The sequence below is a fragment of the Anopheles funestus genome, chromosome 3RL, assembly GCF_943734845.2.
Source record: "Anopheles funestus chromosome 3RL, idAnoFuneDA-416_04, whole genome shotgun sequence".
NCBI classification, from domain to species: Eukaryota; Metazoa; Arthropoda; class Insecta; order Diptera; family Culicidae; genus Anopheles; species Anopheles funestus.
Genome location: NC_064599.1, coordinates 60,664,616 through 60,682,820, shown reverse-complemented (window position 1 = coordinate 60,682,820; position 18,205 = coordinate 60,664,616). Strand labels below are relative to the sequence as shown.

The 18,205-nt window shown below is 38.9% G+C and overlaps 2 protein-coding genes across 9 annotated transcripts in view; one reads left to right on the top strand and one right to left on the bottom strand.

The window, feature by feature from the left end:
• The window catches only part of LOC125770035 (atypical protein kinase C), a 104,841-nt gene that overhangs the window by 36,653 nt on the left and 49,983 nt on the right, over window positions 1-18,205 (bottom strand). The gene's annotated exons all lie outside the window — the stretch shown is intronic.
• Window positions 177-3,593, top strand: LOC125770038 (lipase 3-like). Its single transcript, XM_049439219.1, has 2 exons — window positions 177-2,440; window positions 2,505-3,593. The coding sequence occupies exons 1-2, from the start codon at window positions 2,291-2,293 to the stop codon at window positions 3,567-3,569; spliced, it is 1,215 nt and encodes a 404-aa protein (XP_049295176.1). The 5' UTR covers window positions 177-2,290; the 3' UTR covers window positions 3,570-3,593.

Below are 18,205 nucleotides of genomic sequence, written 5' to 3'. Positions count from 1 at the left end.
TCAATGGAAAACCGTTAAAAATGAAACATATTCCAGCGACATAAATATTAGGCGGAGTTTTATTTTTTTTAAAAAGTGCTTAAAGGTAGGAAATTTTTACAAAATGTTAAAGGTAATTTTAAAAGAAAAAACAGTTATGCAAAATCATTCAACAACCAGTTATAATTATGTATCATTCACAAACAGGTATAAAAATTCCAGTTAATGATTATCTAAGCTATGGGGTTTTAACCCGGAAATGTTTATGATTAAAATGAAACAGAAACCACAAGGCTGTTGCTATTAATCTTTTAAAAAAAAACTTCCTAGGAATCTGCTAGTAACAGTAAATCAATAAATGTTGAAAATAATGATCTCATAAACCTCTACAACAACAATTTACAACAACTCAAACATTAGACAACGATTCAACTTAATCAAATTTCAAGTTCATTCGATTCGAATGCGTTTCATAAAATATGTTATTCACTGTTGCGATTTGAAAAAAAAACATCGTAACCTTTCTGCGGATTTCGTTAACCCCAACACTTCCATAGCATTAACATATTTTAACGGGGTTTTCCGTGTTTAAACTGGTTCTTAAAGTTTGCGGAATTTTGAGATTCGGTATTCTGCAGAATAAAATAAGTATCTAACTATGTTTCTTCCTTAAGTTATTCTTTTTTTCCTGCTTCTTAAGAATAGAGCTTCTTCTTGATAGAGCTAGGGTTGATAGAGCTAAGCTGTATCAAGATTTATTTTTACCACGTAGCTGGATAGTCAGTCCTTGACACGGGATACACGGTCCGGATGGGATTTGATACCCGGTCCTGCCGTGTGGAACTGGCGCCATTTATCACATACACCACTGGGCTGATATTTCTTCCATAGAAAAAGAAACCTTTACTCAACCGAGTGAAACATATGTACACAAATAATAAATTTTCAATTTGTGCTATGCTAATGCTCATCATTAAAGTAATCAATAATGGTTCCAATGCGAAATGATATGACAGCAACATTGCCTATTAGCTTAGCTCTCGATCTGTACTAAGCAAGAAAGAAGACGGTGTACAGAAAGTAAGTTGTTTAAACAATTATAAAATCATAACAAAAACATATTTATGTTCGAACATTGACATAAATCGATTCATAACATTACGATCTAACAGAAAAACTAAGGAAAGATCAATGTACACCTTCATACAACAGTTATAAAAGCAGTTTAATCTGCACAATTAAATACGAAGATTCATAACTCTTTGACGCATTGATAGAATTGTTGAGAAAATTATTCAACGTAGTCTCGGAAGACGTAATGATGCAATACATAATAACTGACGTTAAATTCTTCATTGGCGTCAATGGCAACATCAGCAGAACAGGCTGCACTACAGAATTTACACAAATAACAGAACGAACCTTCAGCACTGCTACAATTTGTGATCTGCAAACTGGAAAGTCATCCGGCTATAGCGGACCGCTGTGTAATTGAATTTACCGCACACCGCGCGCAGAAGATGTTGTATTTCGCTCCATTTTGCTTCAAGGTCATAGGCAACATGCTTGCTAGCGGGACGTTTCGCAGTGAAGCAGCATGGTGAGCGATTACTTGGCACTTTGGTCCGCCTAGGTCCCGAGGATAGAGCACCAAAGATTGGAATGGAAGAAATAGTTCATTCGCAATGGCATTGCATTGCGTTCATCGATCGAAAACATTCATTCTGATCGGTCAGGTTCTGTGTGACGGTACGTGGGGAAGAACCAGTTTTGTGACGTAGAGAGCTCATCATGCCGCATGTAAAATGCTAATACGATACAGTGATCGCTGGACGCAGCACTACACTACAGGAAAATTATTTTGTAAAAATATCACTAAATTGTATTTTGATTTTATAAAATAATGAGCGACAAATAAAATCACATAACAAGTCTTTCACAATGTTCATGAAAAAGCATTCTAAAATAAAGTTTTGATTGTAAATTTGATCATCCAAAAGTTCGCAGCGAACAGTGTGTAACAAAAAAGTAACCACGCAACTGAAGAAAAATTCCATCACGCCGTGTGGAGAGCGACATCATATCGTGTACCCGCGTACGATGCGATGTAACGTCATTCACCGTCGCAAGACCAGTTGTCGTTCTGAAGCGACACAGAAGAAGAAGCAACAAATGTACAAGAAAAGCTCATCCGTATCGAGATGATCGTGTTTCAGCGAACGATCGTCCTGTCAGTTGCGTTAGTTCACCGTACCGGTGCGGACGTTTCGGTTCGATTCGATCAAATTGCCGTGGAACGGTACGAGTGACCATGATAGGCAAATGGCGAGACATGTTTGCGGCAACGGTACTGCTGATGGTCCTGCTTGCGGAAGCTCCACAAACGGAGTCTTACCAAGTGAGAAAGGAAATCAGCTTTAACTGGATACGCGACAGCAGAGACGTGATCAGAAATCAAACCGTAAGTGAAGAACTGTGGCTGGAAGAGGTGTCGTGGAAATTAATTGGAGCTGAATTTGTTGCAGGCTGTTCTGCTGCAAAGAGATGGCTACGAATCGGACCGAATGCAGGTGCGTACAGACGACGGTTATCTGTTGACGGTGTATCGTATGCTGCCCAGAAAAACCCGCCTTGGTGTGGTACTGTTCCATCATGGCATACGGCAGTCAAGTGACATGTGGATGTTCCTCGGACCGAAGCGATCCCTTGCCTATCAACTCTACGAAGCTGGATACGATGTGTGGTTTAGTAACTCGCGCGCCTCTCCAGAATCCGAAGGGCACGAACGGCTGGATCGGGACAGTGACCACTATTGGGACTTTAGCTTCCACGAGATCGGTATCGAGGATTTGTCTGCTGTGATTGATTACATACTCGCAGCAACCGCCAGAAAGACGCTACATTTCGTCGGCTATTCTGAGGCTGGATCAGCCGTGCTCGCGCTACTGTCTGAGCTACCCGGGTACAACGAGAAGATGGCCAGCGTGGAACTGATAGCACCACCTGCCTTCATGCAGTACGGACAGTTTGCCTGGATAGCGCGCATGGTACAACCGATTCGGGCACTGTTTCCTTGGAGCGTTTACTATACCCGTGACGCACTACCTACCCAAATCTGTACGCTTTTCCGCAACGAATGCTGTTTACTGTTCGGTCAGATGAATGATCGCAGTAGCGGCAACGGCACGAGAATGGAACGATCGCCTGGTTCTCGAGCTGGTTGCTTCGACTTGGAAGATATTTCACTGAAACAGCTCGAGCATTATCGTCAAATTATTGCGAGTGGACGATTCCAGCAGTTTGACTACGGGTACGCAGTTAATTTGCATCGGTACAAGCGAGATCCTCCACCAGACTACTGTCTGTGGGATGTAACGGCCCGAATAACGTTACACTACGGCAACAAAGACAAAACGGTTGACTGGCGTGGTGTGGAACAGCTCGCCCGGAAGCTTCCGAAGACGATGGAATTACAAAAGACACTGTATAAAGGCTTCAGTCATCGAGACTTCTACCGGAACCCTAAAACGCAGACAACCGTCTATGCAAATATTTTAAAATCAATCAAACGTCACACGACGCTGCAATAAATCTTTCGTTCCTAACCTCAAAAACTGATTGCTTCTAGTTGTAAACTTTTTTTTATCACCCTGACTAAATATATTTAATGCTGTCTTGGAATTGACTATCTTGTCCACGTTTTCAGATTTCTCGTTGGTATTTATGTCGAGCGGGATACACTAAAACTGGTTTTTGATAAACCACGCCAAGACAACTTCCATGTTAAACAACTAATTTATGCTACACAACACGTGTGCAACGCAATCTGAACAAACTGCTTCCGCCTTTGGCGAGCGTTTCCCAGCCAAACACACCGCACCTGTGTGAGAAATGATCCATTCCGCGTGACGCGCCCAATGTTGCTTTTTATTTTTTTCAAGGTTATGGTTGTTAGTCGAACTTTAAGAAATTCGAAAACATAACAAAACACCCCATCGAACCTATCGAACCGTTCCGGAGAGGGAACTTTTCGCCGAAGAAATTATTGCCCCCCATTTCGGTATGGCCTTATTGCAGCTGCGTGCTCCACAAAGCACTTTCCTCTTCGACCACGGTCAAGTGTAATCGGGGGAGATTGCTCATATTTTGGCAACTTTTCCCTTCTTTTTTTCTTAAATCATCATGTTACTATGCATCATAGGAAACGACGTCTTTGTGTAGCTTACCCGCGTCAACTATTCACCGAAAGTGTGGTGTCTAATGTGAGTGGCGATTCGATGGTGGTGAAGTGTGCTGATGACTCGTACGCGAAGGTCTACTGTGCGATTGCAGACAAAACGGCAGAAGGTGCGCCACTGGTCGTCAGGTTTGTTGGAGTGCATGCGAACGGCACATCCGAAACAACAATGTATGAGATACGAAGCGTGATGTTTGTTGAACCGTTTGATCGGTTAATTGATGGTACCGAAACTTTGGGCCATCTTTGAGAGGTCTTTATGAGCCGAAATAATCAACGAAACCCTGAAACCCTGCAATGCAGCTGGGGAGATTTGTATTTTGTGGACCAATAAAACACTTCAAGAGGATGTGCAGTGTTTGCATTTTATCTTTATTGTTCGATTCACGAACACTAGACCTTGGTTCAAGGTTTTTAAAGAAGGTATTATTAATTGTGTTCAATATTTATTTCGATACGCGGTAATTTAACAAAACTGATTCTAACGAAGTATGTAATCCTCATTAAAGCAAATCTGATAATGATACTAAATATCCGCTTATCTTTAGAACTTAATTTGATATGGAAACATCATGTTGATTTTACTTCATTTGCTTCCAGATATGATTTAACAGACACAAGCCTATTCAGAAACGTAAGTTTTAATCTTATTTAATTCACTTATCATTGTCTCTTTCACATTTTATCCAATAATTCTATAGTGACTGTGTATATTGTTCTTTTCACTCAACACGAAACTTCCCGTGTTTACATTTTTTTTATGCCTTATCTTTTTCTTCATGCTGACCATCGCACTAGAGCTCTGCTAAATGTACGTAGCATGTCTTGCACGTTGACAGAAATTAATATGAAAAATCAACTTTATCTCCATTGCTAACGTACCGTCACTCCCTCCCACCCCAACACCCTTCAAGTTGAACAGAAGTGAAGGGAAAGTTTTGTATAAGCCCTACCGGACACCCATTTACATACTTTCTGCTACTGCTTTCCGACAGAAAAGTTTACTACCCCCAAACCTTGAGGATCTTGCTGTAAAGTTGCCATGCCTGACTTATTGCCTCACACAGTGACAATTGGTCAAACGTGGGGCGATGAAGTAACACAATTTTAAAAGCCGCTCTCTGTCTGAAAGAAAAGCGAAAGCACGAACAAATGATTCTTTCCAGCTGGAGGTCCTCTTGGTACGTGAAATGGCAAATATTTTCCAAGTGAAAATTACCCACTTCAGAAAGCAGTAACAAAATATGTACTCAACAAGTAGAGATTCTTTCAACCGGATGGATTAAAGTGAACAAAGTAGAAAATGACTCCTTAGTGGCATGTCGTACAATCTATATTGCTCTATCCCTGTCTTTCTGTTATAAAATGTTTTCCTCCCTTTAAAAGGGATTACGCCTTATCTTTTTTCTACAATTAGTTGAAAAACGTGCTGTAACAATAAAACTAAAGCTTCCTTCTGTTTCGATGCAATTAAACTTAGTATTTAATTACGAAATTCATCATATGGTCATGAACTTTGCGAAATTTTTTAGGTTTTGCTTGAGATTTTTCTTGCTTTTTTCCTTTTAGACAGTTTAAACATCGCAATTAAAGCAAAAAAATGTTTCTAAAATATTGCCAGATATTCGGTTCTTTCGTCCGTTTAGCCAAATTCGGCATTCTCATGAAACTTCGCATTTCCAATTTTGCGTTGATCATGTTTCGCAAAATACCAACAACATGTCCATTGGTTTGGAAATGTATCAACATCTAAAATGAGAAACCAGTTTTTGGTAGTCCCTTTTTTCACCCGACAGTTTGGTTATGCTACTAGCGTATGGCGTGCCTAGAACACCTTCCAAATGACGTTCGTTACCATGTTCGACGGTGCAGCACAGTGTCATTGGGTTGATGCAATTTCCGGTCTATGCCAATGTAAAACCCATGTGATCCTAACATCAAGGCAGCACAAGCCTATTTCTGTAGCCAAAATGAAAGACATCAATGTCGCTCACGAATACGCGAAACAAATGCTGTTCAAACCGGGACCTGAGCTAAACGATGCTAATGTCCAGGTGTTTGTAAAAAAAAAGAAAAACCGCACCAATTTCACTGCATACCATTTTTAGCACTTCTTTACTACCGTTGATCTCCGTTATGATGATGAAATTTTGTAACGACCACTGAAATGGATACCTTTTACAGCGAAGGGTCATCTAGATCTATCTACCAAGTAACCTTCCCGAAGGTGGTATTGGTAAGCTATTGGAACTATTTCTTATCCGTAAAACATACAATTTTCAGGACACAAAATAACCTTAAGAATTGTAATCTATTTTTGTACTTTTAAGCGAAATATATAGAAATAAAATATTGCATGCTAGGAAATACCATATTGATTGGAATAAACACACCCGTTTTGCATGTTCCAGCGTGTATAAACAATCAAACTTACAAACCAAATCCTTCAAACAAAAAAAAAACACCCCCATGAGCTGCGCATTAAACGGGAATCCGTTTTTAGCTCCGCCGTTGCGGAGTTAAATCCCTACCATTAGTACACACTGCTGTCACGGGGCGCTTTTAATGCGACCCGACATGAGTCAACCAAATTACACACCAATGCCCTTGCGAACTGACACAAATCAATGGTCCCGAACTGACATGTACACACACCAACTCACCCGCAACACCACACAACCATCATCGCCGCTTTTCCCGCGCGACACTTGCCGTACACCACGCAATTAAGAATTTAAATTAGATTTCCTAACGATTGGCAACCACGTCAGTTAACGAGAATAGAATTGGTCATAAAACATTTCGGCAACTGCGTACAAATGCAGTTTAAAAATGGATTGACATGAACGAAAGCCAAAAAGCAAACTGAGAAAGGGATGGCAAATTATAGCGCCTATTAAAATCGCAAACTTCACAGTTTTGTTTGCGTCTTTTTATTATTTTAAATATTGTAACTTTAATTATTTTAGTGTTCAGGATACGCAACTCATTAACTTATTCTATAACGTTAGGCAAATGGCATTGGGAAAAAAGAGAAGAAAGTGGGCGCAGCAAACGGATCTGAGCTTCCAGAGTTAAAGGAGCGATCAATTTCCGGGATGTCTTGTTCAACTCTGAAGATATCTAACTTAAAACAAGCGCATGTGGAAATGTGTGAGATCCAGGATTTCAGGATCTAAGGGTCCTGTAGAAAGGGGAAACATAGAAATCTAGTAAACGAAAAGAATTTGGAATTTGCCGTCAAAGCATAACAGAGAGCGATTGAAGATGAAAGAAATGGAGCGAAACATAAAGAAGGATAGCGAAGAGAAAGTTTTAATGTTGAAATAAACAATTGGAAATACTATTGGATATCATGAGAGTGAAAAAAAAAACAGGATAATTGAGTGACTAACAACACACACAAACAGGAATCATTATTTTGACAGCTAAACTGCTGAACTAAGAACAGACACACGTTTTACTATTTTAAAATCTACACATTCAACATCTCATAAGTACCTTTTGATTTCTTGGGATATCATTAGGGTTCAAAAATTTAAAAAAACCTGATTGAAATTTAAATCGATATTTGCTGGGTAGTTTGATGGATACCGTCTTAAAACTTAAACTTTCTTACTTAAAATGCTGTCAAGTCTCTTATAATGTATATCCCTTATAACGAGTTTCTCGCTTAACGGGTCATTCTAAGTGTTACGAAAATATTCTCATTCAACGAGCTAAATCTCGCATCATGAATAACCATAAGATAAATAACGAAAAGTAGAATTTTTGAAATTTATTTAAAGCTTTTTAATGTGAAGAATATTTTGATGAACAATTCATCTTATAATCCTATTGTATGTATGAACTACAAAAAGCTACAAACACTTAAATATTTCCCAAAAGAAACACAAGGACAATGCAAATTACTACACACAGACCCATTGCCAATCTTCGAAAGCTTTCATCCCGGTAATGTTGAGCATATTAACTTCCAGGATGTAAAACATGGATACCAATATTTCGCACAGCCCAACTGGGCATATAAGGTCGACTTCATTCTAAGGCAAAACACCCACCATCAGAACAGCAACGCAAGGGCAACATCACATCGTCGCACGGGTTACATTACGGACCGGGAAGGGCGGGGAACATTTGTTAGGTGTCACCTTTTTCGGGGCCAATTACGTCGTGTAGCAATTTGTAACCGTCCATCCGACACCCGGAGCATTCGTGATACCATCCACCAGCCTGGTCCACGCTTAATGTCAATCTGCTCCGCTCATTGCCCGGCAGCAAAACGACACATCAGTTTCACCTACGGGTTTGTGGTGTTGTGTCACGAAGGATAAAAAACGGCGCTCCCGTAGGTGCATACGATCCGATAAGGATCGGAAAACTTGCAACAAGAAGCAACAGGGTTAACTACTGTACCGGATGGCAAATTAAACACTTCCACCAAACACCGTACGGAACCGGAAATTCGTTGAAAGTGTGCCTTCGAATGGCAAAAATATATACAGGCAGGATTTTATCAACCCTGCCCCCAGGGTGGAGGAAGGTTTTATGTACACACAGTGATAGGATGGTCATGTTCACACATACATACGCACAGGAATGTGTGGTGCTGGATGTTCCGTAGAACATGTTGAATCGGATGTTCACATACGCCTCCCCGCTATCACGCACGTCACAGAAAAACGAACCACTCCAGTGACAAAAGCTGTAATTTTCTAATCACTCAAACATTGCCTTCTCTTTTGCACTGTTTGCACGGTCTGGTTTCGGTTAGTGTTACCCGGGCCTCTATCGATCGATGCACTATGTGACCAAATTCAATATTGATGTATGCAAATGAATTAATTCATGCGTAACTTCTATCGGGTCATTTGCAGGCAGCACCTAATGGCGAACTCGTGCGATATCGCAAAATTGCACCGGTATGCGAAATTGATGGATAAAATATTTTAATCAAACCCGAATATTCGTCCGAAAGTGTAACACAGAATGGTTCGTTCCCAGAGTTGGAAGAGAAAATGATCCCCTTTTTTATGTTTTCAAACAACACAAACAGGGAATAAGAATAGGAACATGTCTAAATTAGAGATGTGCAAAATGAGTAAGAGTGAGTTGAAACGTTCTGTTGAATGAGTTGCGTTCACTCACCACGAGGAGCTTTTGCGACTCTTTTTTCACTTACTCACTCGTGAGTGTAAACATGTAGCCGTGGTGAGTCGAGTTGCAAAAAGAGTAAATGCATGAGTTGAAGCGAAAACGTGCGAGTGAGTTAAACGAGTTGACTCCCAATAACGACTCATTCACTCTTAGTTAACTCACCAAAAAGAGTTGTTATTCTCATCTCTACTTTAAATAAACATGATTTCAGTGAAATGGACGCATTTTTCGTGCGTCGTTCCACAGTGAAATTAGTATAGTAAACAGTATCCGGATAAATTAGTTACACTATCAATTCTTACGTGCCAGTGCCCATCGTATCAACTACTGAAATTACACCCAACTGGTTGGTCCTTCGTATTTAATTAATCACGTGTACTATTGCTTCCTCGCCTTTTTTGAAAAGCTTCATGAATACGTCGAAACCAGATCTAAATCTGAAATAAGTTCTATTCACACTCAGCAAAAGAAACTAATTATTACATATTTAGTACAATTTTAACATGGCAAAAATGTTTAATTCAGTTTTTGCGTGACTGACCACTTTTCGGGGGTGATAATGTGCTGGAATCAACCAATGGAAAAAGTAGATACATTATTCTAATTATTTGACAATTTTGTTGAAATCCTCCACCGATCGTTAATGAGTGCAACTAACGTAATTAGATATACATGGAAGCATCAGCGTCAAAATATAAAACCCATAAATAACCCATATTTTATGTTCTTCATTAATTCGTAATACCATACAAATGGTGTACAAATATTTCATCATAACAGTTACCGGTTACAGTAACACCACATTTGTAAAGAAAAATAGTATTTTCTTCTTTTTCGAAGGTACAGTCGTTTATTAACTACCTTTTGAATTACAAGAGCTATACTGTGCCACTCTTCCTTCTTTTTTTTTCACATTACATCACAATCCTGGAACATTCCTCCTTCACGAAAAATGAAAAAAAAATCATTAATGAGACCATTTTATCCTCCCTCAAGTACAAAACGTTTCGTTTCGGGAGCAGTGGAGCTATTGAAATTTCCGAAGAGGGGGAAAAAACTGCTTACCATATTCATTGATGAACTGACTCGCTTACTTCCAAACGTCCGTTCATTTGTCCGAAACGCTTAAAAACCACATTTTCCATTACAAACCATACCGCGCGGAACCTTCAAGAGCTTGTTTTAAACTTTCTTGCATCCCGGTAAAACGCAACCCCGCGCATGTTCTGGTCGGTAAGTTCTGGTGGCGGTTTGAGTAAAATTTCAATGGGGAACAAAGAGCGAAAAAAACTGCGCACACACACTCAAAATCATCGACTAAAAACGTACCGAAAAAAAAAAGTTTAAAGGTACGTTTTTAATGGGAAAAGTTTTCGACTGCTTCTGTTGCGGCTGTTGCCTTTCCGTCTCTGGGCCCCCATCGTGTTCCCGAAGGAGAGGTTGATATTTTACATTTACCATCGGTTTGCTGCTTCATACCATTTTTCATTACAGATTTTTCTAGGAAAGTATGCTTTATATTTGAGAGCGTGTTAAAATTCACTGAACACGTTGTTAACTAGAGCGCAACTGATGTTTAACATGGACTAAGGTAAGAAATATAAGAACCAGACCCAAAGACGAATCTTTGGAAATGAGGTCAAAAACAGACTAAAATTAAAATATTTTACTTAAAGTATAAACCAAGGATGACAGTTACTTTATAAAACATCAATTTCGTAATTGTTAATTTCAATAGCAGTAATAAGACCAATATATTACAGAACACAACAAAAGACATCATTCTATACTAGATAATTCAAAACTGGATTTCCTGTAAGGATTTATGTATTCAGTCGACGCGCTGCTGCAGACTTGAAATATGAAGAATGACTTAATGAAATATTGATAGGCCATACATAGGGAGCATTGGATTTAATTTGATCCAAACAAATACATTGGGCTCATCGATTCCGGTACGATTAACAATTCTAACCATTAGATGCAGGGATTTGGGATCGAAACCATCGAACCTTCTTAAACTCGATTCTGACTCGACCTCTTCTCGATTAATGCTTAACCTATTAGTCACGGATGACTCCGACAAATGAAGGCAGTATTACATTAATGGTTTTTTGGCTGATTATTTTCTGTCAAATCACTTTTGACAGTTTTGACGTTTGACAATCTCCAAAAAAGACAGTTGACACGCGCCTATTCTTGTTCTGTCATTGAATTATTTTTTTCTGTCAATGGTAAAATTTAAGGTAAACAACTTCAGTGGCAAATAATTTTAAAAGAGGTATTTTGTTCAGCAAAAATGGCGTGTCAGCAAAAATTTAATGACATAAAAACCACATTTACTTTTAAATTTGTTGCACTTCAACTAGAAAAAAACATTCAAAAATGGTCCCATTTTTACCATTTTGTCTCAAAACCCCTGTAAAGACCACTATCGATTTTATAACCCTAATATTCAAGGTGTGCTTTAGGTTTTAAACACATTAAACAGCGTTTACGCACTTATACACCCCATATCAAAAACCTTCAACAAACTTTATCCTCTCTAGCTCGCGTTTACGGGTAGCTTAGAAGTGCGTTAACTTAAAGTGTTCATTGAAGGCACACAAAAAAAAAGTATTTCGTTCCAAACAGGAAATGCGTGCCATAACCACACCCATGCGCTTCCTCTCTTTTGCCCGCTTGTGACGTGGGGAGAGAAAAAAAACCTATGTATTAAAAATCAAACCTGACCACCCTGAGGCACAAACATAAAATGAAGTGGGCTAAACTTATAACCGCCCCGGCACCGAGGGCAAACATTCATATATGTGTGTTATGGGTCCATAAATTGACGCCAAGTAATGACTACCAAGTTCCGCACAGGAACCACATAAAGAGCAACCCGTAAGATGTGGTTAGCTGACTATCGGCTGCAAAACAGGACGCAGTTAATGCTTCAGAAGAAAAACCACAGCAACGAAATAAAGCACCAGCATCGGTTAAAACTGGCACGCTTCACAATACACTTCAAGAAAGACGAACGACATATTTAATGAGTGTAAAAGTGATCTCAACAACAATAAATAAATCCACCCCAAACATGCATTCTTCAACGCAACCCTCCATATTGACTTTATGGCCAGCTAAAGCAAGAAATATTGATAAAAGCATATGGCACCGGCGACCGGTGGTGTGGGGAAAAGAAAATGGACATGTTGAGCTAATTTATGTTCTCTTTTCCTTCACCCACCAACCTCAATGTACACACTCTTTTTGCACTCACAGACCCCCTTCCCTTTGTAGACAATCCTAAGAGTGACAGAAAATTGAGGTTGAATGATGTTGTCACGCTTCGAGTGGAACGAAATACCCTTCACAGCACGCACACACAAACAAGAAGCTTCAAGTCGATGTCCTCTCGTAGCCGAGGGCTTCACAATGGGACACAAATGGGAAGAAACTTTACCCCTTATTGATTATCTCTAGAGGGATGCGCTTAAGCTGAGCAACCGCACGAACAGCAGTATCACCATCGACATCGACGCTCTCAAGTGTCAAGGCTTGATCGATTCTGCTAAAAGAAATGGCTGCGACTGGTAAAAGGCAAGCAGTATTATCCTTCGGCAACGGTTAAAGATTTCGCCGACGTTACAGGCGACAGTGTGGCGCGCTGTATCGAACTTGACTTAATGAAATTGAATATAATTACACTCGAAGCTACTCAAGCGCGGGACAGAAGCCCGCGCCACTTTGTGATGCTGGAAAAAAATATGGATGCCGTTGATTGATCTCGTGCGAAAAATAAAACCTTAATTTGAAGGGAGAGTAGATCTCGAGAGTGGTGTTGAGTTGAGTGATGGGTTTAGCTTAAATCACCGATAAATACGTCACAAACATACGCAACCTACAGAAAAAAAAAACACGATTTTCCTTTAGTTATCCTTATAAATTCACATTTTTTTAAAGGTCTAGTAATCATCCGTTGAATTCCCATAAACACCTTTTCGATGATTTAACTTCTACAAATTAAAAAAAAATAATCTTATTATGACCAAATTGTTACTTGAATTTGCCCACAGTGCTTATCAACTTTAAAGCTTGGATATTTCACGCTTGACTTTAACTGAATAGCAGTAAGACGAGACGTGGGAAGAGAATTTACAGGGCAGAAAAAATATGCACCAGAAGCAAGATCAGATGGTGAGAAAATCAATGAACCGAATGCAATCTATAGTTTCTTGATGCAATTACCATCATTTTGTACGTCATTAGGAAGCCGTATGCCGATTCCCTGGATCGTGTTAATTGTATTTCCTTTTGTGCATGAAAATAAATCTATATTTCTACTCCTTTCCTAGCGAATCTCTTAACGATGGAGAGATTAAGAGGGAAGCATAATTAAACTAAATCTAGGACGAAATCAATCAATACCATACGCTCAAGTTGAAGTTCTTAAAAAAGAACGCAAAAAAGCAATTGGTTCATTGTCTTCACACAAATTAATGAGTAGGAGACTTTTTTTGTCTACAAAAGTACCACCAAGCTCTTAACCGCTTATTTAGTGAAGACAAAATAAAATATCATTTCATTGCATTGGTATCCTGGTTGCAAAACCTGTTCCATACACAAGCAGATATTTTAAGCTACTCAATAAATCAAACACGGTCAATAAGTACGTCTAAGTGGTTATGCATAAGTACGCCGTGCGCTCACTCGAACAGATACTTTACTGAACAACTGCTTGGCATCTTAATGAGCAATCAAATTAACAAAACTAACTAACTCTGCTCCTATTGTTAGCTCAACCATGAAGCAAGTATTCTGGAGTCTAGTTTTTTTCCATTTTATTAACGATTCTCTTTCAGTGTGCATTGACCGGATATGATAATATCAACATCACTTCATCTTGCCAACAGCAAAACCTGTTCTATTTGACTCTACAAAGGAGATACCGAAGAAAAGAATCGTTTTCAAATGTTAAACCATTTCCCGGTTCCGGTTCCGACAGCAAACGAGCAATCGAATCGTATTCAATTGTGTGACCGTCAACGGTCTGTCGGAAAATGTTACATTTACAGAAAGAAAATTTACTTCTACAAGCATTTGAACAACTTTTGAAAGTAACCTGAAGTCCTGAAGTAAAAAGATTCTATTAAATGTACAATATTTATTGAAGGTTTGAATTTTTAGGGAATAATGTATAAATTGGGATTGTATAGTGTACATGCTCCTACTTGAGGAGTACTTCTTCATAATTACCGAGGTACTTGAAAAACATCGTTAATGAACAAAAAATTGTGTCATTTCCTATTAAACTGCCAAATGTCAAAACGCTGCACGGATAATCCGATACTCGGTAAAAAAAAATGACATCCGAATAATTATGAAATATTACGAAAATTAACAGAATCTATTATAGTTGCTTAATAATACTTGCTTAAGAGGCTTCTCTTTCATCAGTAAGAAAATTTAGACATACCTGAAACGATAAAAGAAAAAAGTGATAATTATTACAGGGTTTTCAGGGATAAATTTGACATATTTATAAATTATTGAATGTTTCCGTAAGATAGAGATATTTTACAGGGTTTTTAGAGACACGCTCGCTAAAATCAAGTGTAATTTCGTACAAGAAGCGAAAATTTAAAACAATGCATTTTAATACTGACAAATGGGTTTCGTTTAACGAGTAAAAATCAATCATTTATGAGACGTACTGATTTAGCACACGTTCGAAGTTATTTGCCACGGTGACTAATCATCATTATGCACCCCGAATGGATTGGAATGGATAGACCGAAGGGTATCATATCCAAAAACCCATTTTCTTCATTTGTTGAACAAATAATTTATGACCTTCGTGTACGATTTATTTACTATTCCGCCCACTGGAGTAATTTTTCTAAAAGGTGTGCACCGTCCTTACGTCAAATCCGTACCAGTTGGCAAAAAAAAACAAAATCCAGAAAATGGTATAAACCTTCTCCGCCATCAACGAAACGTACGAAGCATGGCTAGTTTATTGTTATTACTGTTTCGCAATCGATCTTTATCACGGGCGTGCATAGGACAGAGGAAACGGCAATGCACAAAACACAACACCGTGCAAATAAGCTGACTAGCCAACGGGTGCTAACGTATCCTGCAATTTTTTTTGTCCCGGAAATACTAGCGCGAATAGAAGAAAACACACACACACTAACGCTAGTGACCACGGTAACGCGACCAATAAAGCGCGAAAGGTGTGAAAGTAAATGAAAATTCATCACATAGGACCACACCGTAATGCAGGGGAAAATAAAAGGGTGCCATTTCTAAAGATAAATGAACAGAAAGAATATGCTGTACTGAATGCAAATTTATGTGAAAAAAGATTGCGAATAAAAACAGCTTTTAAAAATGTTCATTCTCTTCATTCATGTCGTTACAATGAGTTTACAGTAACAAAAAAAAATACAAAAAAATTAACAAAATAAAAAAAACTCCCAAAATGGAAACTATCATTCGTAACTGTAAGCATAAAAGAATTGCACCATCAAGATATCCCCAAAAAGGAGCAACAGTGTGACAAATGGACAAAGAAATTTGCATACAACACCAACAAGGAAAGTAACGCTCATCAGCCATCTAAATCTTGCGTCCAAAGGAATGGAAAAATAAACTAAAAAAGTAAACCAACTAAAACACCATCAACGAAATTAATCGTTTCAAAATTGACTTCAACACGAAACGAATTGACTTCGAGAACGTAGCGGAGAGATGAAAAATTGCAAACAGTGGGAACGAAACTACAGACAAGCACAGCAGTGCAATTTCTTCATACCATCCACAAAGTGAATCGTTAGCTTCGAAGTTAGCTTCGCTTACAATGATCATTACCAGGTAACGGTTGTAGGTGCGCTTCCAACGACCAGGCGCCTCCATCGAGAAACGAGAAATTTTCTCTTTCATGTCATGGCGTACAAAACAACGGGATAACACAAAAAATTCTTCATAAAACTAGCGAAAATTCTTCCCCCCTTGTTTCGCCTTGTTTTTCTACTTTTTATTTTGTAGAAATTTCTAATTTTGTATATTGCGGTTTACACTAGAAAACAAAAAATCGCTTACGATAAAGAACGAAAGAGTGTTACTATTGGAAACGTGACGGAGGTTTTAATTTACAAAAAAAAATAGGGGATGAAAACTCATCCTCATCACAGCAAACAAAGCATCATACTGGGTACATGTGATACAGTTTTCCATTTTTTCATTTGGTTCAATCCTGCACAGGCGTCCACAGGAATGAATTTGATCTTACTTTCTTCGTACTTCGTACGCTCACTTCTCACAATTAAACTACGGTGACGTGTTACAAGACCCACGCTGGGTATAGAATTTTCTTGTCCTTGGCTTTATTTACCTTATTCGCGGACAGCACCAATACCATACCCTGGACTGGACTATGGTGAAAGGTGGGGGAGGGAAAACGGCAAAACTGAGACGCACAGAAGAAAGAACGCTCGCGATGAATATGAACGCGAGTCTCGGGTGAAAAAAGCCATAAATCAGTGTGCAATTGCGAGATGAATACGTCCCTCTTTTGCCCTAACCGTCACACGCGATCGTTGTCGGATTTTTTTACCGGTCGGTCCATCGGGCGCTTCAGTTTACAGCAAAGCACCAAAACACCCCGGTGTGAGAAAATGTACACCTTACCGTGACCACGGTCACATTTCGATGGCTACGACCACACTAAGGGATCGGTGCTGAAAATGGACACTTTTTTACCCGACCTGTAGCCAAGCGTTAACGGTAAGTAAAGAAGAGAAAATTGCAACAATAAACCAAGGATGCGGCTACCGTGGTGGTACGTGCGAAGAAGACACGTGCCAAAAGCACACAATCACCTCCACCCATTTCTAGGAGGAACAACAATTTTCAACCATCATCTAGTTGCTCTGGCACACGTCACTCACGCCACCGGTGAGCACGGACCAGGCAGGAATGTGCGGCCAGTTTGAAAAAGGATGGGAAATAAATTACATTTTCCTCCAGGACCGGACGTCGGAATTGCGGTGGACAACACTCTGTCCGATGGTCACGCACCTACAGAGTTTGTTTGGTTAGTTTATTGTTCTCTTTTTTTGGCATTTCTATTCGTTCGGTCCTTTTTGCCGAACGGTTTGAAAATTATATTAAAACGTTGTTAAATTGCAAATACTAATTTTCGTATTTTAGGTCCTTATGAAAAGAGTCAAGAATCTTTATAGATTAATGAATCCGCAGAAAAGAGAATCAGAGTCATTCATTCAGTTCCAACATTCAATCAGATTCACAAATCTAAATCAAATTCACCCAACTTTAATTTTTTGTACGTTTATTGCGATAATATTATTAGATTTTTTTAATTCGGAAATCCTATCAGAAAAAAATATTAAAAGCGAGCATAATAAAAATAATAATAGTAAAAATAAATATATTTCTTTTACTTTGCAACGTTTCTAAATACATATTTTTTCTCTTGGAATCAAAAATTTTTTTTCTTCTTTTTTCCATCTCAAACTGATCTGTTTCCTACCGAAAAGCAGGTCTATTCGATTTGACATGTCATTGGTTCAAGGTGTTTTATCGCAAGCATTGATCAAAGGTGTTATTCCCGATGGACTTCATTTGACCGTACAAACCCCAAGACATAAATCTTAAAAAGACCAACCTAACCATAAACCAGATTCATCATAAAACCTAACACAATCCATAGCCTAGGCTGGCGGAGAACAAATACACCGAACATCCGATGGTCCATCAATTATGTCCTGCCGCACACACTGGGCCTAGCAAAGACACATACTTCGTTCGACGCTGTCGGTT